The 26300-nt window shown below is 41.1% G+C and overlaps 1 protein-coding gene across 2 annotated transcripts in view; it reads left to right on the top strand.

Annotated features, from left to right (window-relative positions):
• The window catches only part of drd3 (dopamine receptor D3), a 32249-nt gene extending 6247 nt beyond the window's left edge, over positions 1 to 26002 (top strand). Inside the window, exons 3-8 of one of the 2 annotated variants that reach the window (XM_050056698.1) lie at positions 5573 to 5685; positions 9270 to 9406; positions 14568 to 14761; positions 17902 to 17967; positions 21133 to 21505; positions 23902 to 26002. In XM_050056698.1, the coding sequence (XP_049912655.1) occupies positions 5573 to 5685; positions 9270 to 9406; positions 14568 to 14761; positions 17902 to 17967; positions 21133 to 21505; positions 23902 to 24098 (1080 nt within the window). In that variant the 3' untranslated portion in view covers positions 24099 to 26002. Of the gene's footprint in view, positions 1 to 5572; positions 5686 to 9269; positions 9407 to 14567; positions 14762 to 17901; positions 17968 to 21129; positions 21506 to 23901 lie in introns of both variants that reach the window. The other variant, XM_050056697.1, reaches the window with a different exon arrangement.
• Positions 26003 to 26300: the final 298 nt, after the last annotated feature.

Genomic DNA, 26300 nt, shown 5'->3' with positions numbered 1-26300 from the left:
AACTACAAAAACACTGAAGAGATGCAAAACAACGTCATATAAATGCAATACAGCTGCAAAGAGACACAATATGATTCACAAAGACAATGAAAAGTGGCAAAACAACCACAAAGAGACACAAAATGACCACAGAGAAGATTCAAAATCACTACAAAGAAACATAACAACTGCAAAGAGTCTCTAAACCACTAAAATAAATGCACCTGCAAAGAGAAACAAAAAGACTAGACTATATAAAAGGAGCAAAACAACTACAAAATACTCAACAACTACACAAAAAAGACACAATAAGACTCATAACGACAATGAAAAGCAGCAAAACAACCACAAAGAGACACAAAATGACTACAAAGAGACAAAACAACTACAAAAATAGGCTAAATACATATAAAGTCTGCATGTTATACTTCTATGTAGGAGAGGTGGGGGGTCCTGTCCATGTCTGTGCCCAGGGCCCCACTGTCTCATAATCCGCCCTTGCATGTTTGTGTCAATTGCTGTTCAGTAACTCCATTAACTGTATGGGTGCACATGACTCAGGCATCCACATCTCATCAAAGTAATACTGTGCACACTGAAAATGAGTGTCCTGTTTGTGTAAGCACACAGGCACAGGCTTGTGAGAGTGTGTAGAATACCATCCTTGAAGCTCAGGGTACAGAGTGTGTTGCTCAAAGGCAGGTGTTTGCCCACGAGGTCTAAAAATCACCTGGTTGAAGTCCAGTTATATTTAACGAGCAGTCACCCCACTGCTGCCTGAAGTTTGCTCACTGTCAGCAGAAAACACAATTTCTCACAGTGAGCAGAAGATCCACCGGCAGGTCAACCATAAAAGATTAAATAAATAAATTACCACGCTCAGTGAGCAGAGGCTGACAAATTAAAGATGATTACATCTTATGAAAGGTAAATTGAGGTAGCCAGGAACCTCGCCGGGATTCAGTCATGAGTTCCATGCAGGCAGTCATGCTGTCAGAGCATGTGCTACGTCTTTTATTTCAGATTCAAAGGGTAAACTCACAATCCCGTACGGAACGAGTCATTAAAAGATAGTATGACACACAGGTGCAATTTTTATTAATTTAGCAGGAATGTAAAGGTCAAAAACCTTGGAGAAAAAAAACACATCAGCACAAAGACTTTCAACTCCCAGCACTGTGAGCACCATCACCCTGTGAGCTCTTGTCTGAAGGATGGGAGATTAACTTGTTGTGACCAGAGGGTTGCTGGTTTTCCTTCTGCAGGTCTCGGCAGGGAAAGTGACTGAGTATCTCACTCCCCAGTCCCACCCATCAGAGGGTAATCATATGTCCTTGAGCAAGCCAACATATCCCTGGATGGTACAGTTGATGTATGATTTGTACTTGATGGAAGTGGTTGTATTTGCAGCAATGACTCATTCTACTCAATGTATCTTAAACGATGCTGCTCAGCCGCAGCAAACGTATGACCTGACTACGGGAAGAGCTCCATTTGTAGTGCGGAGGTTACCACTCTGTCAGGTCAAGATTTGTCAGTAGGATGTTATTATATGGAATACAGGGAGATCTGACAGAAAACAGGAGATTAAGCAGGGCTTGGCAACGTGGAGAAAATTAAATATCACACTATTTTTGAGCAAATACCTCAATATCGATATTGCTACAAATTTGTTGGGTTCATTACACAATGAGATTTTTGATAAATAATCATTAGTAATGTGAATATAATGAATAAATGGGTAAAGACAAACAATCGAACAGCGAGAACAGTCTGGTAAGTTTATCCTCCTCTTACGATATTACAGTTTGTTCTCATTCCAAGGATGTCAATACCAACGCTTTGTCATGCCCTTCAGCGTGTGGGGTCGACGCCAAAGGCACCCTGTAGCATGTTTATGAGACAAAGGCTTTCAGGTAGCTCCAATATAAAGCCATCCGCTGCAAGTCTTAACGCTGAGAGCAACTGACGTGGTGCGAGGGGGATGAGGTGGATTGGTCAAATAAAACATGACTTTCACCCAGGAGACAGTTGTGACGCATTCTCATCCCAATTCATCAAATACCACCGCTTTGTCAGTGGACCTACACGTCCAGCTGTGATGTGATAGGTACCCCACTGCATCAATTTTGGACGTTCAGGGACGGCTTGTCAATTTATGATTGTACCTTTTTAAACTGAACTTCTATTTTCACAGGAAATGTACAGTTTCTGATCATTATATGCATACAGTCTTTTTCAAATTGAACTTACAACGTAGGTAAAGTACTTTCAAGTTTAGGTAACAAAAGACCATATTTATAGGTGTAGAGAAAAACCATCATGGTTTAGCTTAAAATAAGTACGGTTGTTACTGAGGTAATGTAACGCCATGTAACAAATGTCAACAGCATAGCATGCTACACGTACTAGCACGCCACATTCTTATAAGAATAACTCCACTGACTTGTGGTTTCACATGGGAAATAGTGGTCTCCGGTGTGAAAGTGCAGACTTTGTTTGAGCCATCGTCCTCATCTCCCACCCGCCCTATATGGACTTTCTCGCTCTTAATGCTACAGTGGTTGCCAGCAACGTCAAAGACTGCCGCTGCCTGTTGTGTATCATATCGCCACGAAGGGTGCCTGGGTATGTTGGTGTCTGACGTTGAGGTCCACCGAAAAAGCGGCGGTATTTGACGAGTTGGGAGTGAGAACAGATGGGCAGCTCAAGTCCTTTGCGAAACTGACAGTTAGTGCTGTTTTCATATAATGTTACTCAATTTACACAGTCGTTGCACAATGACATCAGTCACGTGACGCACTTACTTCATACTACGTTGCATAATAAACATATTTACTTTAACCCCCTAAAATAATCTTTTTTCTAAACCTCACCAAGTTTTGTTGCCTAAACCAATCTGCGACCACTTCACGACATTAACCACGTGTTACAGTGTGTTTCAGCTGTGCGTCACTGTCAGATGCAGAGGGCCGTGACGAAGCATGTGTATTTGACAGCCTGGGAATGAAAACAGGTTGATTGAGAATATCTAAAATCTAAGACAATATCAAGTCTCATCACAATATAGATGCAATATCTATTTATTACCCAGCCCTAAGATTAAATGAGACAAACGTACTCCTGCATATATACTCTGTTGATCTATTCTTGGCTCGTCAATTTGTTCCTCCAAAAATGGTTTTGTCATCTGCACCTGTTTCACATAATTTCCAAAAGGGTATTTTATTGTAACATTAATGTGATATGATAATTCTATTATTTGTGCTTAATGAAAAACAATAGAAACACAAACAGATTCCTCTAACAGATACTCCATCTCCCGTCCCAGTGTCTCAATAACTGCCCCTCCTGCTGTGTCCTTTTACGGAGACATTTAGCACAACTGACTGCTGTGAAAGTACAGATCACATACGTTCAAACACAATCGACGCAAGGTGTCTGCGGAGCCCCACTGAGTCACCGTCATTTTCCCACACTGTGCACACAATGTTCAATATGTGCCCACATGTGTGCCTCAGTCTTTTTGTGTGAGGGGGTGACTGAATACAAACAAGTACTGTGTACACGCGGTGCATAAATTGTTTGTATTGGTGTTATTTCTGTACTCGAGAAGACCAAATGTCCTCACAGAGATAAAAGAGGAGACACAAAGGACATTTTCTCTGTGCTGTGCCATAACGCCATACTACAAACTCGGTACATACCATACTAAATGTCATAGAATTCTGTTTTTGCAGTTAAAAACTCCATTTTGTAGTTTTTTTTGTTTCTAAGATCTTTCTGTCCCATCAGCAATTTATTTCAGTTTTTGCAGCAGTGAGCAGCTTCTCCATTTCCTTTGTGCAGTGCATTGCAAATCAACAGTGTGCATCAATGACACACTCATAAATCAAGCATTTCTTAGTATGCTACTTTATTTGGTTTGTGTGCTTTTGTCACTTCTCCCATGTGAAAACACTATATACTCATTAACCTGCTCTGGAATCGTATGGAGCTCCAAAAATGCTCATTCCTACTTTCCCTTAATGCCTTTGAATAGTACATTTGATTGCACTCTCCTTGCCTACTTAACTTATCTTTCAAACTCAGTGTCCCCAGTCGGTGGAAGACGTTATGCAACTGTTTTTACAGGCTGTGCAACTAAATATTCAACCCAGTCGCCTGAATAAATGTTGCCATGTGTCTGCAAACCACGTCCAAATTTGTATGTTATTGTTTAGTGGAAAGTTTCAATAACACTGTGGTTAACACGTGGTTATAGTTTGGCACAAATGGTTAGGAAAAGATCACACTGTGGCTTAAAAAAACAGTTTTTGGTGCTACAGTTGCTGCTGGAAATACAGCAATGTGTCCCTGAAAACAACCTTTTGGGCAATGTCTTGGTAAAAAACAAACACGCAACGCAGGGGATGCTACTGATGGAAACACATCAATAGGTCATCAAAAAAACAAACCCCATTTTGTAGCTAAAAAGCTGCCGATCCCAGCAGGAAATGCAGCGATGTCCCATTAAAAAAACAACTTGTGGTGGAAATACAGCAACGGGTCACAAAAAAAAAGTTTGGTGGCTAAAAAGCTGCTGGAAACACAGCAATGTCTCGAAATAGTGCAACTTTTCGTGGCAATATATCATCACTTTAGAAACGTTGATGTGATACATATGAAAATTGTAACATATCCGTGGTTTGTAGAGACGTACAAAGCAGCAAACGAGGCTGAATCATATGCCAAGTTAACAGATTTTAATGTGTAAAATTTCGGGAATGCTCCTTTAAAATGCAATGAGAATTATAAGATCGGGATATGTGTTGTGTCAAGTTTGGGAATAAACGTTAGCAGTGAATGTTTTTACACTGGTGTGTATAAACGTGTATCTGTGTATATGTGATGACATTGGTCCCCGCGAGAGAGATCACTCTCTATTTACATCTTCATACGTGTGTGTGTGCGTGTGTACATTCCCATGTGTGTGCCGCCTCTCTGTGTAGGTAGGCGTATATTCCCATCTTGGATATAAGAGATTCAGCAGGCAGGCGATGGAGCTTGGATCTCATTCATCATTGTCAGACAGTTATTACCTGGCATTATGGAGCCTGAGTGAAAGCCTGTTGTGGAGGGGTGGGGGGAGGGTGTTGTTTGGGGTGTCATCAGTGTAGCTCAGGGTCAATGTCCTTTGAAAATTGGAAATTTCCTTGAGGATAATTAGATTTATCAACATTGTGTGTGTTATCCGTCATGGTGCTATTATCGCAGAATATCTACACATATGCAGCTTGCGTTATCTGAGAATAAGTGACATAAACATATTTAATTCATGCATAAATTAGCCTAATTAATTCCCCTATTAGCATATATGCTTTCATTCAATATATCAAGGTGAATATGTTTTTATTTTTTGGCAGCTTATTTTTCTGCATCCCTTCTTATAACAGGGGTCAAATTGTCTTCATGTGTTCCTTCTTCCCTGTTTTTCTGTCACATGTGCAAGTGTGTGCATTCATGTGTGTGCTCAATAGGTGCGTAACACTTCACGGTGAGGAAGGGGAAGAGAAACGTGTGCGTTGATAATCTGCCTGTCTGTCCTGTGCAGGTGGTCGGCGGTGCCTGGCTTTTCAGCCGGCTCTACTGTAACATCTTTGTCACGCTAGATGTGATGATGTGCACCGCCAGTATCCTCAACCTGTGTGCTATCAGCATTGACAGGTGAGTGTGCAGTGTGTGTGTGTGTGTGTGTGTGTCTTGATGCAGTTACTGTGTATGACTACAAATATTTCCCGTGACACCTCCTGTATAAATGTCATCCATATGAGAGGCATATGAGAATTCCAGGTCTCGTTTCTTTCTTCACCTCACCTCAGAGATATTTAAAAACTTAATGGAGAAAAACAATATTCTCCTGTCCTCTTCATATCCTCTTGATAGCTGTGCGTCAGTGTGTATATCAGTGTGTGCCAGTGAGAATGAGAGACAGCGAGGAGGAGACAGAAATCAGATTTGATTTGATGCTCCAGGTTCAGACTCGGGTCTGTTCGGGTCTAATTGCTGTGCATTTGTTTGCATTAACGAAGGAGGAACTGTGCCGTGCATCAGTCTGAACCTTTACTGTAGATGTGCATCTCGTATTTAAATTATTTATTTCCTTTTATTTCTAGTGTCTCTTAATATTTAATCAGCTCTGCAGCCTTTGAACTTACAACCTACAGGCATCAAGAGTTCAAGTACATAGACTGTATAAAGTACTACATAGGGACGAGAGGTGTCATGAGGATGTATTTGTGCAGTTAGTAAGACTTTCCAATGGGTGCTTTCATACAGTAAGGTAGTGTTGTCAGGACAAAAGCGTCTCTAACTGGGCAACAGCTATCAGGAAACCTACAGTAACAAGTAACGTGATCCTGCATTATTATCTGATCAGAATCTAGTTTTAACATCTATCATTCCAGTTTGTGCTCCCATGGTGCGTATATAATAATAATATATCAAATGACAACGTGAAAACAATGTGACAACATGTGAAAGGGGGTCACTCGTAGTGTTGAACCTACAGATGATTATCACATGACTCTGCTGCTCCACTCAGCTTTACAGAGATCGCTCTCACAGTGTTGTTTTCAGCCGCAGCAGGCAGTTGTTTTCAGTATAAAAAAAGCACTAAAACCTTGCTGTACACGACCTGCTCAGCACCAAACGACAAACAGACAACTGATGCACAAAATGGAAGAATGAAAAGCTAGAGTGACAGATATTTCACGACCATGACACCAGAACTTTGAGCTCATGTTCAGACTCTTGTCTTGGGGTTAAGCAACAAAAGCACTTTGGTTTAGAGCTCTGATCTGGCCCAAAAAAAATTAGGCCCAACCTTAACTGAACCTTCACAGTTTCTTTCCAAGCCCATCCCGAGCCTGAACTACAGCAACAGTTTGGGGCCCAAGCCTTATTAAACCAGGAATTCTCCTGTTAAAAAATTATATTTAATACATCGTAATTCATCCATTACACCCTGGACGGGGTGTACCCCATAGGTGACACATAATGACAGCCAACCTTTCACACTCAATTGTGTGTTGTATCATGCACAACAGGTTTGGCAGAGCAGGCTGCACTCCCTGATGCGTCTAGTGTGCACCGTGTCACTGTGCTGTAGAAAACATAATGTGCTTGGCACTACATTTCCCTCAAAACGTATTTGCCGTTTTTAATTACTTGTATATAAATGTTATTTTGACGAGACAAATTTGCAATGAGTGATCTCGGGGTCTGAAATTTTAAGCCAACGCTAAGTGCCTTAAATTGGCATTCTTCCTTATGGCCTGCATGGGGCGACTCCACGGACTGCAAAAGAAATCTGATAGTATAGAAGCCTGTGAGAAAATTTGTCTGCTTGATTACCTCATTAAACATTTGAGTTTATGGTCTCAATCTCTAGTTTCATGCCTTTTTCAACATAGCATATTGTTCATTCTTTAAATTATGGTTCCTTTTAGAGTAAAGCAGGGTATGGTTTAGGGCAGTGGTTCCCAACTGGTCCAGCAGAGGGGTCCAGATTGCACTTTAATCATTAGTTCAAGCGTCATAAATACATTTGGCCATGTCGTCAAGCTAGTTTGCTGTCTCTGTCAAGTATCTGTCCGTTATTTACTCACTCTACCACAGGAAACGGCACTTCAAAATAAAAGCTTGTGTCTGAAATTCACTGTACTTCAAAATAAGGTGTGTTTTTTTACAAACTTGACATGTTCGCGAGTCACTTGCGGTCCATTCGGAATGGACCAGTGACCCACTTTTGGACCGCAACCCACCAGTTGGGAACCACTGGTTCAGGGCATGGCTACCTTTTGATTGACAAGTCACTACCACAGCAGTGTCCTTGGGTTCTCAGTCAGATTCACCCCTCGCTCTTCCACAGCTCCACGCTTCTATCCAAATACAATCACTTCTGGCTCCAAAGATAGAGCGACGGCCAAAACTAGAGGCTTCAAAATGGTAGTCCACAAACAAATGGGTGATGTCACAGTGGCTACGTCCACTTCTTTTGTACAGTCATGGTTAGTGCAGGTTTGAATTACCACAAGTTAATTAATACGCTAAATAAAAACCAGCAGCCAGAATAGGGTCTTAATTGGAACTTAGAGGCCACATGGTACATACACAGTGCAGATGCCCCAGGGACCCCTAACAGGTTAATCAGGCTGTGGTCTTGTACAATAAAGCATGCCAAACCCCCTTACACCACCTTTAATTTTACATGGTTACACGCTTGCTGGTACATATGTTTGTGCAAATGAATAATTTGCTTCTGAGAGATGAAGTTCCCTGTGGTTCCCTGTGATTGATTATTAGACGCGTCAACACCACGGCATCATACGCTCTGTGAGGTGCTAAATTAAAGCGAAGCACCAGGGGCATTCTGTGTCATTGATAGTGTTCAACACACCCGCATTACCTTTGTGACAGCAATGTTTATTTATAAGTTCGTAGCAGTGGTTGCTGTGATAGCGGGGAAGATTTGTTGAAAGAAGAGTCAAACCAGGCTATTCGGAAGCAGCATAAATACACCAGGAAGGAAGTTCTTGCATCAAACTTCAAGGTGAAGTGTTTGATAAACAGCAAAGGTCATGTTTTAAGAAGCGTCTCAGAGCCAAAGAGCCTTGTTTTTATCCTCTACTAGAAGTGTAACTGAAAGCAGCACTTGATCAATAAATCATGTACATCATTTTTTACCTACTCCACTTTTCCCTCTCTGCTTTTATTTAACCAGACAGCAGCATGGCAGGGGGGGAGAGTATTTTTAGTGAACGTCTGTGCTCCGGGTTTAGCCCTGCATTATGCCCAGAGAAGAACCCAGTGTAATTAGTCTGATGAGGATAAACAATCATGGCAGTTATCTGGCTCTAAACAACATAACATCACATCCATTTTGGGTCGGGGTCCAGCATAATTGCTGCTCCTTCTGAGCCTAGTTTTCCCGGACTCATTATACACTCTTGGCGTATAGTGTGCTGATTAACTTAAATCAAAGCTCCACTTGGTGTATTGCTGAATGCCCAACTTGTTTTTAGATAGAAATGCCTGGTTTGCTGCTCCATTGTTGGTCTTTATATCCACTTTCTCTCAGCAGTGCATTTCTTGGCATCCCTGAAGCCCAGTTCTTTTCAGAGGCCCTCTTTTTCTCACTCTAATTATTTTCCTATATCAGCACTTTTGTCTTCATTCATATGTCACCATCTGTCCCCTGTATGCACATTGTTAAAGCAGGACAGACTCTAACTTGTGTGTTTCTACAGGTACACAGCAGTGGTGATGCCTGTCTTGTACAACACCACCCATCGCTCCAGGAAGAGAGTTTTTGTGATGATTGCCACTGTGTGGGTCCTGGCTTTCACCGTCTCCTGTCCACTGCTGTTTGGTTTCAACACCACAGGTCAGGTCAACAACACTATGACTCCATAGTCTTGTCAGGATGCACTGTAGCGAAGAGTCAAGTTATGCAGGATGCGAAGTAGAATGCAAGGCACGGAGGCACTGTGTTGATATAAAATTCAGGGTCAGAATTCATTTTACATGCGGTTTAGGGTCACTGCTGGGACATGAAATGTGATCTAGAATGGGAATCAAAGGTGCACTCCATCTATTTAGCATGTCAGAGTCAATTTACTGGTCACGGACTGTGCTGCTCAGCCTGTGAAAATGTTGTATAATGTTTTCTGTGATTCTGTCTTAAGCTTTGGGAAGCCTGAGAAAATTTCCACTGTTGATAATGGTTGAGAGACTTCAGATTTTTAACAGAGAGCCTGTGTTACAAACTGGAGCATGTTCAGTTTGAAAGGCATGGCTGATTAGTAATATTCATGTCATTTCATTAAAGCTCTAATTGGGAGCAGCTAAATGGTAACAACTGTTTGCTTTGGAGTTGTACTTTGTCCACAAACCCGTGGTAGAGGTAAAATTGGTGGTAGTTACATCTAAATAAGAGCCACAGTTATATTAAGAGGTTTAAAGATGTAATACATGTAATATACATGTAATACACCGGGGTATTTAGAAATCCAGAGTGTATTATTTTCAATACTATCTTAAATGTAGATGCTTCTCTTTCTGTTAAACTGATATGGAGGTGCTGTATTGAGGCAATGTATTGTAGTGCACAGCATGCACCACCAGAGGTCAGTCTTTACTGCTCAGTACAGACCAAAGATTTGCAACAAGATGAGTTGAAACTTGCAGTGCCCCGATCTGCAACGTTCTGAAAACCTGGCAGTTTACACCAACACGACGAGACGAGATGAGACGAGACGGTGGATAGTCTCAATAGCAACAACACTCTGTTCTTCTGTTCTAATTTCCAGCTTTTCAGGTTTAGTTCGTAGCTGAATATCATTTGTAGCTTCTGCGAATATGAAGAACGGTATTGATAGTGAGATACTTGCTACAGTTGCATTTCTGGTAGTGATGAAACGGTGAAAACACAAACAAAACAACCTGAGCTTCAGATGGTATTCAAAATAAAAATAACCAGCGCCGGCTAATCAGTCAATGAGTACACGTATGTGACGTGTGCACGTACAGCCAGCAGCAGCAGCAAAGAACCGTCCGACAGTGACACACCGTGAGGGTGGAGACTGACATACATGTCAACAGCCACAGGGATGTAAATGAGACAGATTAAAGCAGCCTTCAGACCAAAGATTCCCCTTGCAATGACATGCAACTATGTGCACCCATTTGCAACTAAATGGCCTTGCAATGTCTTGCAATGGTACAGTTCACGAGGCACCCAGCTGAGACTGGCTTAACTCTCAGTGACACAATTAGCCACCTTGACTGGAGCTGAGACAGGCCAGTTAACACAGCTGCAACTTTTCTCTGCAACATCCTGAAATAGTTTTGTCTTGTCAAGAATCTTTGGTCTGAACTGGGCTTACTGGTGGAACAGGCAGCTGAGCTGAGAAAGATGTTGACTATAAGTGGTGGGGTTAATGTTACAGGACTAGTTAAAGAGGAAAAATGCCTCTTCCCCTGTTTGGGAGTATTGCCATTTAACCTTGTCTTGAGACTTTCAACCACAAAAGCAGTTTATTAGCCACAGGATTTATTCAACACATCATCTCTGCTCAGTGCATTGTTTATCAGTGCAACGAGTGTCACTAGGTCCTCCAGCAGGGAGGGCGTTTATTTCCTATCTATTCATTATTCTATGGGCCATATGAATTTAAGCCCAGCAAGACTTGTCTAAGTAGGCTAATTGCATATTAGACACATAACACTGTAGGCAAGAAAATGACATACATGCTACTATGACTTCTATCACCAGAAGCTTTACCTTTTTTTCCTTTTTTTAACATGATTAACACCCCATACTGTATACTCTGATGAAATGTCAGGGAGGTATGAAGGTGTAAAAGAACAGATACCCCCTAAGACTAGAGCACCATTTATTTGGATGTGGTTTCACTTCAAAAAGAGCAAATTTATCATTGACTACAAGGTTACAAGTGAAGGTAACCATCTTTAAATAATGTGTGATCGTTCTCGATGTGCAATAACAGGAGGCTTTTTTTTCAACATTGCATTAATGCTGAATAACAAAAGACATCATTGAGTTGCTCTATAGGAAATGTAGAATCCAGGGACCATTTACACAATTAAGTGTGACACTTAATTCCTCCTTAGTTTAGGGACTTAACAGATGCAGAATCCCTGAAAAGGTTTCCTTATTTAAGGAAAAATGTTAACTCGTTTACTGCATTGACAGAGATTTCACAGCGGTAAAAGTTTCCTTGGAGATTATCTGTTTGCTTGAACTCACAGTTGTGATGCCTGTTATCATCTCACAAAATTGGATTATAGATAGTGGAAAAAATGGCAGAAGAACGGAAGACAAGAAAACCACACTGGTCAGAGGAGGAAAATATTACACTTCTGGAGGGATGCAATAATGAAAAGCACAAACTTTTGATCCCCAAAATATGAGAAAACAGAAAACGATCGTAGGAAGACATTGCAACAAAAATGAATTCAGTCAGTTCTATAGTGTAAAATCAAAAACGTATCCATCTGGTCCTCACACTGTTCTTGGGGTGTGTTAGTTTTTTCATTTATCACCATAAACTCAGTCATGTTGCAGTTAGTCAAAGGTACCTTAAGTTTCTTTTTGTTTGTTTGTTATTTCTTTTTTTTTACCATGCTTCGATTGCTAAGGTCTTTTGTGCAACAGTCCAGGGATTCCTTCAGTATAAGACCAAGACAAGGAGAAAACCATACATACTTATAAGTGAACATTTTTAGGAAACATTAAGGAGAAGACTTGAGGTGGTTTTTGTATCCATTTTTTGAGGAAAACTTCATTAGGACTTCATTAGGAAAATCTTAGCTAAAGGTGTTTTGTGCAACCGGCTCCAGGTCTTTTGGAGCTTGAGCCATACCAGAAATCAACACAAATAAACAGCTCAGCTAACAAACAATACTAATAAATGAATAATTAAAGGATACAGTGTGTTTGCTGCTCTTCGTAGGGATTTTACCTTTTCATTTTCTCAATGCTTGAACATGTCCTGATTGTGATGATCACTCACAGATGAACACATTAAGGTGAACTGCATTGCCAGGACTATAGGTGATACCGATACCAACTGTTAGCGTTAGACCTTTGAATCCTTTTTCACTTTATTTTGATTGTTTGGGGGTTTTTTCAAAGAAATTGAGGGGATTTTAGCCCCATTTCTACCAAACAATTTCAGTATGGTACCTCTGGAACCAAAAGAAACCCTTCAGACATGGTACCTAGACCCCACAGACAGTACCGTTACACATGGGCGGGGTTGTTGTCACTCACTGCTCCATCCAGCACTCACTGTATTTCCTCATAGACAGAACGTCTGCACCTTGTTTATTGTCCACAGAATGAAGTGGCACACCGACATTTTCAGGACAAAATAGAACAGCCTGCACGCAGTGAGTCTCTCTCCATGGGATATTTTAAAAATAACGAGTTTGTGCATTTAGTCCTTCTCAGGCAAGCACAGCCAGCCAGAGCCCACAGGAACGATGCTCCGCAGATCCACTCATTACTAAAAGTGTATGTCATATAAAAACTAAAGTAATGGTCAGCTCTTGCATTGAGTAACATTACAAGTAAACGTTCCACCTTAAAAGCTGCTGGCAGTTGGCCCAGTGAATTGAGGTTTTTTTTCTCATTGTACAGCTGCTGTTCATTTCATAGTTACAGTTTACAGATCTGTGTGCTAGGTACCCCAACAGAGGGGGGACCAAAACATGGGGACGGTACGGAATGGTTCCATTGGTACCATCCACAACTTTTCACAGTGGAAACAGAAAAAAAAGCGTACCGAACTGAACCGTATCGTACTGTACTGCTCGGTGGAAACGGGGCTTTTGGTGCCTTCTCTCTAGGTGCAACCCTAGGCAGCAGCTTATGTGACCTATACGTGGATACGCCACCTATAGGACGCTCAGGTCCTCTTAGGCTGTTACAGTATATAATTTATCTGTGATGTTAAGTGCACCACAATTAATGTTTTGTGTATCTTTATATTTACAATAGTATATATAATATAGTTATTTAATATGTTTATGTTTATGTAGTATATTTGCACTGAATTGTGGTTAGATGGCGTTACTGCATGAGGAGTGATGGTGACATCCTCATGAACCACCAAACAACACAAGGGACAGAGAAATGTGAGAGCCATCACCAGTAGCTATTTTAATTTCAATAGCCAGCAGCACTGATGCGTGACTGCACATACACAATTAAGAACATTAGTCAGACACAATGTAAAGCTGCTCACACAGATACGGGCATTTAGTTAAGTCCATTTACAATCAGTGCAAAACAAAGGCTGCTGATTGCAGGAATCCCACTTTTTTGTCAGTAGGCAACCAGGCATCAGCATTGGAAGGAGGCACTGGGAGTTCACATGAGGTCTGGGGTCCTTCATCGCCCTTCAAAAAGGAAAGGATTGAAAAAGAGCAGCTACACAAATACTGTACAAGTGGCAAATGAAATAATATGAATCTTGAAACTGAAGGGGGTTTGGAGTGTGGCTAGAAATAGATTGTATCTGTCTGCCCTTGTTTGCATCTCTCTGTGTATTGAGGTATGTGATATTGATCCAAGGGAACGTCCAGAGAGGCACATCATGTCAGTTTGTTCATGCCTCTGACATGCATTATGCATTTCACAGCTGTGGTCACAGCCTGTGTCTTTTTTTTTTTTTTTTTTTTTTTTTTTGTCAATTTGACTTTACAGCCCCATTAGCCCACTTGATAGATATTCAGCTCTGGTATTTTGATTGACTAATTGATCTATAGGCTATTATTATTGTGCCAAATGGGCTCCTATTCTGAATTAATGGAGCAATTATTGTCACATCAGTCACACCTCCACCCCAGAGTCAATGCTGTACAATTAAAAATGCATGCAGAATATGAAAGAGGACAAGCCATTGCGGTCATTTTCAAGATGGAGAGCAGCAGCTCAGGTCAAATGTCAGCCTGCTGTGTCTTTATTATCCTGGGATTTTGAGGCTGTTTTGCATAATGCTATTTTGTTTTTGACTCAGATGACCCCATGGTGTGCTCCATCTCCAACCCCGACTTTGTGATCTACTCCTCGGTGGTGTCCTTCTACCTGCCGTTTGTTGTCACTCTGCTGGTCTACATCCGCATCTACGTCTTCCTCAGGATGAGGCGGAAGAGGATCACCTTCGGCCAGACCAGCGGAAAGGTGCAGCCGGGCTCAACTCCGCCATCTGTGGTGAGACCATCATTTCCTTTGTTATGAATTATGGCATCAATTTTTATACCTCTGTGGCTGTGTGCCTATGCAGTCTGTGCGGGCTGTGCGGGCTGGTGTGTGCGCCTCTCACATGTGCCAGGCATGATGGATTGTATAAGTTATTTCACACATGCATCTTGGGACTTGCTATTGAGGTTTTGACAGCTTACCTCCACTGTTGCCCTTTGTCTCTCTGTGCTGGATAAAAAGGAGGAGCCAGGACAACATGATATAGAAGGCCAGTATCCTCTCCCCCCTGTACTCCTGCTGCTTTTTGCCAACTTCTTCTTTGTGTTTTGGAATTTGTCTCTCAGAAGCCTCCATTTTCAGGTCCACTCTCCGACATCACTCTCCAGCTCTTTATCGATCTCCTTCCAGGAACAGTGACTTACTTTTCTTTTGAATAATCTTCAGAAGAGGGATCATACAAGTGCTGATATCTTTTAACTTGCTCCACAAGCCTTACACAAACTGGTCTATGCCTGTTGTTGTAGCAGATAAGAGGTACTTCCCAGAGGAAAGGACAATTCAATCTCAAAATCTCTTCTTCGCCCAGCCTATTTCTGCTAGACATACCTGAGTCAGTGTAATGTCAATGTGAGAATATGACCACTTTCTCGTACTTTCAAAATTCAGCTCCTGAGAAATAGTCTTCGTCTTGTCTCGGCTCGATCCTGCAACCAGAGTCCTGATCTATCTTGTAACTGATCTATAAAGCATTAATAAAGGATTTAATATCATTAATAAGTCATTAGTTACAACAAACAAATGGATGCCATATGCTGTAAAGCCCTCTGAGGCAAATTTGTGATATTGGGCTTTGTAAATAAAATGGAATTGAACTGAACATATAAGCCCTTTATAAATGGTGTCTACCTGAATTATTACACAGAGGAAAAATACCATTATCCACCGTCATAAAACCCTTTGGATCTGATTGTATTAAGTCAAAAATTATGTTCTCATTGCCTCTCTATAGTGAGAGACGATGAGACAATGAGCTTCCAAATCCCTATAACCAAGTTGAGTATTGGTTATGTATGCTTCTTTTATTTTGTTTTCTTTTTTTAAGCTCCTAATAATCTGGGGTCGGTTGCACAAAACACATTAAGTTAAGATTTTCATTAAAGTCCTAGTTGAGGTTTCCTCAAAAAAAAAAAAAAAAATCAGTTGCAGTAAACACCTTTAAGTTTTCTCCTTAAAGATGTTCACTGAAGTATTTATGGTTTTCTCCTTGTCTTGAGCTTATATCTAAGGAACCCCCAGACCGTTGCACACAAGACCTTAGCAACCAAAGCATGGTAAAAAAACAAAACAACTAAAGGTACCTTCAACTCTATCTTAATTGCAACATGACCAAGGAGAGTATTCTGCAACCAGGAAAACCCAGTGAATACACTTTTGATTTTACACGACAGATTTGACTGAATTAATTTTCGTTGCAGTTTTTCCTACAATCGTTTTCTGGTATTTGGGGATCAAATTTACTTTGTAGTTTGTGTATTCCTACAGAATCTTTTCCTCCTCTGACCAATATGGTTTTCCTGTCTTCTTTTCTTCTGCCATTTTTTCACTAACTATAAGCCAACTTTGTGAGATGATAACAGGCATCACAGGCGTGAGTCCAAGCAAACTCCATCTCCATGGAAACTTTTACTACTGTAAAATGTCTATCATGGCAGTAAATGGGTTAATGTTTTTCCTTAACTTAGGAAACCTTTTAAGGGATTCTGTGCAACATACTTAAGGAGAAAACCTAAGCTGTTTTGTGCAACCGGCCCCTAATTTTTTGTAGATGCAACGTTTCCTCCTGACCACAGCTTTGTATTCCTCATGTGGATGCAGTCTCCCTCATTCACACTCACCCACATTCATAATGACTTGCAAATTACAGTTCACCTTCATATTAGACCTTTTTCCGTCAGACCTCGCCAGCAAAACCTCCCCCAAAGCCTCATAACCATTTCCATTACAGCACAAGAGAACACTTTGATCTGAAACGCTCGGTCAAACTGCCAAAGTTAAAGCCTCTTTATTCATTTGCATGAATTTCTATATGTCATTTGCAGGTAAAATGTTTCAGGCGAGATGTCAAAAAAAATTTAGGAATATTACTTTTTGCTCTTATAGGAGAGAAAAGTGTCTGTAAAGATAGGCTGAGGGAAATTGGCCTCTCAGGTGAGCCCATTTAGGGCAAAGATTACATTTATAGATAAAATGTATAGCTCGGTTCATGAGCAGATGATACAGCTGTCACTGTTAAACTAAAGCTGTTCCTAATGAAAATAGCCGGTAAGGTTGAAAATAGTCAATCTTTTTATTTTTAGTACTTTGGAACAAGGGTGACGCTGTTCTTTAAATGGAGGATATCTCATTATAGAGCAAATCTGAATTCTGTTCACAACCAGCTGTCAGTTCTTTGATGACATCCATCACGCTAATATTTGTCCCAGTTACATCTATCATACAAACGATGGCTTTGTCTTTTATCCAGGGGCAAGGAGACACCAGGTCATGCTCTGTGTATCTGTATCTACCCTATTTTTAAAATATGGTGTATAAAAAGACACTATTAGATAATATAATCCAGTAACATGACCAGCAGTGGCGTATCCAGGCGCTTTCACTCCATTTTTTCCCCTTCATTGCACACTACTTCACAATCAAGTCCTCTATTATAACAGCAGGTTACAGATGATTGGTTGTGGTTGAGCCCCGGTCATCCATGAGTGCAGACACTCATTGTGAGATCTAAGCCCTGGAGGAGATCAAGCTGAGAGTGTTATAATGGAAACATGTTTAGAAATAACATAATAGGACTCTGACTCAATCAAGTGAAGGAACTGATATGAAGGAGGAGGCTTGTTTCAAAAGCTGCTATCTTTATTTCTGCGTTGAGGTTTAATTGAGTGGCTCGGTGTTTTGTTCAGGTGTGAAAGCGACAGATAAATAACAGATGTGAATCGTAATGAAAACATCCTCCAGAGATGCACAGTGATAAATCAATGACTTCAAATGAATGGCAGAAACTTTCTATACCTGTATGGGGAATGGGGAATATGGAGAGGTTAAGAATTTCTCTGGAAAATACTTTCTCAAACTTCCCTCTGATTCCCTAGGAGACCTGTCTACAAGAGGAGACTCCCAAGGCGAGGCAAGACCTGTCACCTATAAGAATCAAAGTGGTGAGTGCTATTGTAAACCAGGGATCCAATAGAGCTCTTGAATTGATTTATTTCACTGCTCTAGTTTTGCTGAATGCAACACAGCCTAATGCCTGACTAACTCTCATATCTACTGTGTTGGCGTATTGTGACATGGCGGCACGCAGGGCGGTTCTGTTTTTAGCTTTTCATGTGAGTCTGTCAGTGTTTATGTTCATGCACACTTGGGTTTTTCGTTCCGCTGTGTGCTCGCAGCCCAGGGGTCTGTGAAGGAGCTGAAAATTGTGATTCTGAAGCGTGGCTTGTTGCCTCTCGTCACCTGGCCACTTGTCAGCTGAGCAAAGTCTGTGGGTGACGCACTGCAGCACCTGCATAATCCACAGACTGCTCAAAGGCGGAGAGGAATAGCAATCTGTAATTTTCCTTTAAGGAAAACGTGTCAAGAGATAAGTGTGTGAGAGAAAGAAGAAAGAGAATGAACATTTCTGGCTATACTGGAAATACACATTGCACAATTAGCACAACTAGTTAATTATGCTTCTTTTTGCTCCACGGCTCAGTGGAGCTGTAGTTGCTGAATTTGCAGTTTTAGAATGAGGAAGTATTTGTTGATACGCTATGAAAATGAAATATTGTCTTTAGAGGTAATTTACAGATACTGCTGGCACACTGATGTATGCTGAATGCACACTGTGCATAAGTGATTTAAAAACTTGCAGTGAAGGTGCAGGACAAGCTCTCACTCTGTCTGAACAGCATTTCTGAGATGTATTGGCCATAACGTTCAACTTTCTAAGTCGTACTGCCCACTTTTTTGGCTCACTGGAGTAGCATTCAGCTTCATTTTCCACATATGGTCAAGGCAGGATAAGATAAAGGTAATTTTTCAACAGAGAAGTGGTGTAGGAGAGCAATGAATTATGTTTACCTAAAATTCAAACCATAAAGCTGCAATAATTTATTTGTTTTTGGCAACAAGATGTAAACACAACACTGACACATTATCATAAAGTTGTTGGCAGTTTGCTATTTACACACTAGAGCACCATCTAGACACCTGACAAATATAAAGGCCATCGTACACCACATCTGTATTTTTCATATGCATTTTTTAAAATCTGTGATCTGATAAAACTTATACACACAGAATCCTTGCACGGTGAGTGTGATGCATTTTATTGTTCTGTTCATTGTGAAAAGTTGCAGTACAAGAAAAAATGGACAGACACATTTCTTCCCTTGCGTCTCACCACTTACTTCCCTAGGCAACCTGGTCGTTCTCCCAACTCATCAAAAATTGAGATGAGTGAGGGTGGATGAGTCAAACAAACTTTGGACTTTCACCTGGGAGCCTGCTGTTTGTGTTCTGTGTGAAACCAAGTCAATCAAGTTGTTTTACTAAGGACGTAGTGTCCTAGTATGTGTAGCATACTATGCTAGCGAATTATGTCACATGACCTATGTGACATTACATTACATTGGTAACAAACGTAGTGACTTCAAGCCAAACCATGATGTTTTTTTTTAACTTGACCACATGTTTGTTGTTGCCCAGACCTAAGGAAGTAAACCTGATAGCACAGTTTTGTCACCTTTGGTCAAAGTTTATTTTGAAAAAGTCTGTATGTAAATGAAAAGAATTAGTGCATTATCTGCAGACAATGCAGGAGTATAAACTGACCCTGAAGCTGACACAGGAGGTATATCTAGCACATAATATTTTGGGGTGACAGGACACTGATCAAGTATCAATATTCGACGAGTTGGGAGTGAGACAGGGGCGTAAATATAGACAGTGCAGGCAGTGCACTCATGGGGTGGAGGGACCCATAGAGAGAGCGGGAAAGTGATTCAGATTGCCACCTTGAATATATACCTGTGGTCAAAGAGGAATGATTAAGAAAAAAATGTTCCTAATCTAAAAATGGTTGCTATAAATGTCCTCAAAAAAGGCAAACCATGGTTTACTTTTCTATTTTTAGTTTTTAAGCTATCTAAAACAAAATTCTATGCATTCTCTACAAAAGCTATAAAATCTATAAATAAACTACAAAACTATTAAATTAAATGATTAATTTTCTTTGATATTTTTGTCACATATGCAATAATACTTGCTGGTAATATGTATGTTGATTTTGTCCAATGTCACGTCTCTATTTGTGTCAAGACAATACATGCACAATAGTGTGCACTAAGGCCCGTCATAATAGTGTGCAATGGGGTCCGTCTTAATTTCCTTACACCGCTGGAGGGAGAATACGTTGCCCTAGGTGCCCGCGTCTTTCATTTGGCGCCGTGGCTACTAGAGTTATGAAATGATACTGTGCAGATAATAAATTGCACTTCATCATTGTTGTTGTGCGTTTCTAGATCGGCCAACATTATATTGTCTTTGTTGTGGAAGATTTCAAAAAGAGCTGGCCCTCTACCCTGTTCCTCTCTCTTGTTGCAGATGCATGTGTCCCACACATTCCTCACTGTGTCTTGGTCGAACAACTCTCGAAAGGCTTTTGACGGATGCAAAAAAAAAAATATATATATATATATATATATATATATACGTATATATATATATGTATATATGCAGAAAATCAAACCTCTTCCAGAACCTTTAATGATGGACAAAAGTTTCAGATTCTGGGTTAACACAACGTAAGGTCACATTAATTTTTAAACTTGCAACAATTCCCGATGAAAATGTGGACTTGGTGTGCAAAGGCCTTCAGTCCAATATTTAGTTCTTTTTACTGTAGCTCCATTTTGGTCTTCACCAACCAACAAGGAAAATATTCAGTTGTTCAGCGAGGTAAATGCTCCACTTTGTTAACCAGATAGCTGCTAAATTTGTCTGACCTTTCATACAGGTAGTGAACTGTACTGTAGGTTTACAGAGGGTAAAGTGCTGTCTGTTGTGAGTTAATATTAAAGCTGGAGGCCAGAAAACCAAAACAATGAGCTGAAAGATGCTAAAAGAGCTGAGGGGAACTGCAGAGCTGGGTAATAATTCTGAAGCGTGTTTCTCCGTACCACTGACAACTTTCATATTACATATAACTAAAAATATGAAGTGCAGCTTTAATGATGTGACATTTCTATTACAATAAAACTAATATGATAACGTGTAACTGAATATGTGTGCTGATTATACAGCATCTCTTAATCATGTATGATTTGTCCTGACAGCAGAGTGTAGAGCCTTCAGATCCCTCCAAGCCCAACCTGTTGTCAGGATGCCTGTGGCGCAAACGTCCAAAGACGGGACCTGTGGGGAACTCTGTGCTGCCCCAGGTGGACATGCAGAACTGCTGCAGCATCAGCCACGCCTCCTGTGGCCGCACTGAATTTGATCTGGAGCAGGATCGGGAGGAGGAGAAGGCGGAGGAGAGCAACCAAAATGAACAGCCTCCTGTCAGGATGAGCTGCGAGGTGAAGAATCTGTCCAATGGACGAACACACACGTCACTGCGGTCGATGGTACATTCTCACATCAACAATCCACGATTCAGGAGTATGCACGCACGGGAGAAAAAGGCCACTCAGATGCTGGCAATTGTTCTTGGTGAGTGGAGATTGTCTTAAGTGGCTGAGGGAAGGGAAACATAAATGTCATGCTAACACTTATCACAGGCAATTATATAGATAGTTGCTTATTCCACTTCAGCTCCTTTGACATTTTTCTGATGGTCTTTTCTGCCATATGTGCCCGGTCACCTGTACCGCTCTCTCGTCTAGCGATGATGGCACCAGCACATTTTCTTACCCCTTGTGCATTTGCTGCATATTTTGCAGAGCCACAATAAATCAAGCTGAAATGTCAGAAAAGTCTGGTTTGCTTCAGGTTCACAGTGTGTGTCCAGGCACACGCTGTAGCTCCTGACACAGCTTTCACACGCTCCAATTATCAGCCAGGTTGCTATAAGCCTGGTCAAGTTGGCTCTGGCACAGCAGAGATCTCGCTGACAAAAATGTAATCAGAGGTGTCTCATTACGATACACTGGTGTCAGTGAAAACTGTGGCACACACACAGAAAATTATCTTTTAGTTCCACCCATTTATTAGTTCCACCCACTTCCCACCTGCTTTTCACCCAGCTGACCGCTGCTTTGCTGTGATGTTGTGACCCCAATTATAGTACTTGAATTTAATGAGTGTTTCAAGTATGCTGCAGCATTCATAGTTGTTTATACATAATAAACAATGTCCTGTTGGCTGCTGCTGGGTTTATTAAGTGTCTTCAAAACCTGAATAACCATACAAAGTGCAGGTTGGGAACCAAAACTGTTTTAACTGACCCCTGGCAAAGCCTGTCAAGCCTTCTGTTTTGCACAACACACATGGTTTTCAAAGAACAGCAGATTACTCGAAATGCGTAGTAATTTCTGAAGCAATGGGTCTTTGATTTTACACAAAAGTAAACAGGCAGGCCAACTATAGCTGCCAACAGTAGAATTTGTCAGCTGAAATGACTGTAGTTACCTATTTGACTCACACAAACTCCATGTGTTGCTTAAAAAGCTAACTTTTTAATGATTCCATCAGATTTGTTTTAAAAATGGCTGTGCAGAAGAGTCTTAAATGAAAATAATAATCACACATGATGTAATGCTAAAAAAATAAAAAACTAAGGCTGAAGCTGGGTTAAAAGATCAGCATCCTCACCAGTCTTACTTACACAACTCTAAACAAGTGATTCCCAACTGGTCCAGCCGCCTTCCCTCTTCCCTCTTCCCCGTGTAACACGGTTTTGGGGGGTTTTCCAAGCCACTGTCGGCACAATGAATATAAGTCCCACTGTCGGCAGCGTGGAAATAAGTCAAAGTGTGGAGGAGACGGACCGGGAAAAGCGGCGGACCTCCGGAGAAGCCTGCTCCGTTCTCCCCGCAGTTAGGGACCGTTCACAGGGACGGTTTTTGCTATGGGCAATGTGGGCGACCGCCCAGGGCGCAATCTATGTGAGGGCACACGAGCGCCCTCCAAAAAAAAAAAAACTCACCAGTTTTCTAGACTACCACTCATTTCCACATCAAGTTAGTGGAGTGGGCGCTGGGGCGCCCCTATTATCACGTTTCAACCAGCAGCAGAAAGGAAAGGCGAATCCTGGCGGTTGTGGGTTGAACGGGGGTCACAGACAGGAATATGGCGGAGGCTCATAGTGTTCTGCGGCGCAAGATAACAGCTTACCGGCGACAGAGAAGTCCGACTCCAGGTCCAGTAATTTCCTCTTTCGTTGGCGTCATGACTGCCCAGTAGTACCTCGGCACACAGGTATGTGGCGTGTCAGAGGAGAAACGAGCCGTTCACATTTCTCTCTTTGTGTCAGGTAACGGTCCACAAACCTCACCGCACTTTAGGGACTGTTCTTTACTTATGGAGGGACTGTTCTTTACTTGTCAGGGGAGGAGGGTGGCTGGTTGATTTATTTATTTATTTTTTGTTTTGTTTTGATCCCCCCTATGTTCATCACTTATTGATGCTGTTTNTTGTATACAAATTCATTAAATAATTTTGCTTGTAAATGTCTATTTGCATCACGTTTATTACGGAAAACACATTATTTGATCAATTTACATTGAGCCCCTAAAGTTCTTTGTGCACTCCTTACTTTTTCAACTCAGGAGCACATGTGCTCCTTGGGAAAAAAGTTAGCATCAAGCCCTGTTGGGACTATATTGTTGGTGACAATACTTATTTTTTTATGATTATCGGGTCCTACTGATCCCAAATAGCTAGGAGAAATTAAAAATGCATTCCAAACAAAAGTTTGGGTTTCAGGAGGATATTACCAGCTTACTTTGGAAGTAACCCTTGATTACTACTGTCTAATCTAGTTAGCCAAGCATGCTAATGTTTGTGGCTGATGTTACAGCGGACAAACTCACTGTTTCTTACAATTTTTCTCTTGTGTTTGTGTTTTCGTCCTCTCTCCATACCTCCCTGCTCTCTGGCTGCTTCAGGGGTGTTTCTCATCTGCTGGCTGCCTTTCTTTGTGACTCACATTCTGAACACCCACTGCCGGACATGCTACGTGCCTCCTGGGCTTTACAGTGCTTTCACCTGGTTGGGTTATGTCAACAGTGCTCTCAACCCTATTATCTACACCACCTTCAACATCGAGTTCAGACGAGCCTTCATCAAGATCCTCAGCTGCTGAGGAAGACGGCGCCAGGAAATTAAAATGGAAATGAGGCTGTGCACTCGTGCTGCAACTCAAGCATGGTGCATTTGGTTAACAGTGACCACAGATGTACACTGGTCATGGTCCAAATAAGCAAAGCTGTCTGACAGCAGTCACACAGCAGCAGCAAGGTGAAGCATGAAAAACAAGAGGCGCTGTGGTGTGCAATAAATACAAACACCAGAAGATTTTTTTTCCTAAGAGTGCTGGGACTCCATTTGAACAGTATTACTCCACTGATAAGACTTATATTTTCACTTGCGTACAGTCTTATTGATAGCACAGGGTGTTGGACTTTCTTGTGGATTTGTCTTGTACAGTATTTGTGCTGCTCTTTGGCATAGGACTTTTCAATCAATGTGTGTGGAAGCCCAAGATGAAGCTTTAAGGCTAAAGTAATCACAAAGCTGTGGGCCACTTTGTCCTAAAACGCGCTGCCACCGTACTGTGTGATCAACTGATGTTACTCACTTCCCCCACTCACCATCATCGCCATCAGTTACTCTCCAGTGCATGCACACATCAGATTTCAAGGGCGCTCACTTGAATTGTGCTGGAAGGATTGTATTGATCTCTGCCAAGACTCACATCATTCTGAAGATTGTCATTTGTACTGATGTGGAGGCATTGTGCTCAGTGTGGATTCATTATAATTAAAATGTGAGATTTTGATGTAAAGCACAGTGGCAAAAAAATTCTGTTTTTTTTAAGAGACTGTCTATTTATTGGCAAATCCTCCCGTAAATTTAGAGCTGCCTGCTGGCCGTTCTGATGTGCTGATGAAGACTGGAGTTTTGTGATCTTAAAGATATACTGTGCAGGATTGTCCTGATAAAACACTGTGTAGACTCATACAGAGGTAATCCCTCTCAGTCATCATTTATGACCTACTGGAAGTGTGTGGCGGTGTATTGATCTGCAGAACTCTGCCTCTGACTGTGTTTTCTTATTTTCTGTGAGCACTTATTCCTACAGCGCTTAGGTGGGGTAGCGACCAGGTGCTAGCAGGCATGTTAGAGACACAGCACCACAAGGAACCCTACAAATAAAATGAGGCCGAACGCCAAACGAGAGTAAGTCTGGGGTTGGCTTTTAAACCCCAATTCCAAAAAAGTTTGGACGCAGTGTTAAATGTCCATAAAACCAGAATGCAATGATCTGCAATTCCTTTTTGACATACAGTGGGAGATTAAGTATTCAACATGTCCACATTTTCCTCAAACCTATTTCCAGTGCAGCTATTTACATGGAATTTAGACCAGACATGGGTATTAACCAAGTGTCAACCTTCAGAGCTGAAAAATGAAGCCAACACAGAAGTGCCAAAAACTGCAGTTCCTCTAATGGCCACTTGAGGCTGGCTCTATAAGCGACTCAATCCCCTTAGACCCCCCATGTTAAAATGCCTGACTTTACAGCAGAAATAAACATGTTTATAACCTGGTTCAAAACATTTTGGTCTCTATAGCTAATTTCAACATTCATGACAACCGTACAGGGGGTGAATGTTTATACAGCTCACCTGTTATTGAGGCTTAAAGTTACGCATAATTAAAGGTGGGGTCGCTTTGAGTGACAGGCTGTCTGCCGATATTGTCCTCCGCTTCTCAGTTAGATGCAACCTCGCTCATCCACAGTGCCAGCCTCTCGTCCAAATAGGGTCACTTCTGGTTCCAAAAGACCAAGATGGTGATGGCGATGGCCGTAATGGCGAACTCGAGGCTTCAAAGCAGGAGTCCACAAACCAGTGGGTGACATCACTGTAGCTACATGCACTATTTTATACAGTCTTTGGTAATAACTCAATAAAACTACACAGATAAAGAAATCATAACATTTCAACCCAAAAAATGTATGTGCAATAAAGTGGAAGGTAACACTTTATATTAAGGTACTGTAACAAGCGTTCATTAATGCTTAATAAGCACAAATTAACAGTTAATGAGCACTTATAAGATGTATAAGATGCTTATTAACATTAATAAGACTATATAAGTGTTTATTAGTGTTCATTAACTGTTNAGGTACTGTAATAAGCGTTCATTAATGCTTAATAAGCACAAATTAACACTTAATGAGCACTTATAAGATGTATAAGATGCTTATTAACATTAATAAGACTATATAAGTGTTTATTATAAGATGCTTATTAACATTAATAAGACTATATAAGTGTTT

This window comes from Epinephelus moara, chromosome 11, assembly GCF_006386435.1.
Source record: "Epinephelus moara isolate mb chromosome 11, YSFRI_EMoa_1.0, whole genome shotgun sequence".
Taxonomy (NCBI): Eukaryota; Metazoa; Chordata; class Actinopteri; order Perciformes; family Serranidae; genus Epinephelus; species Epinephelus moara.
This window is presented reverse-complemented; position numbering and strand designations above follow the sequence as displayed.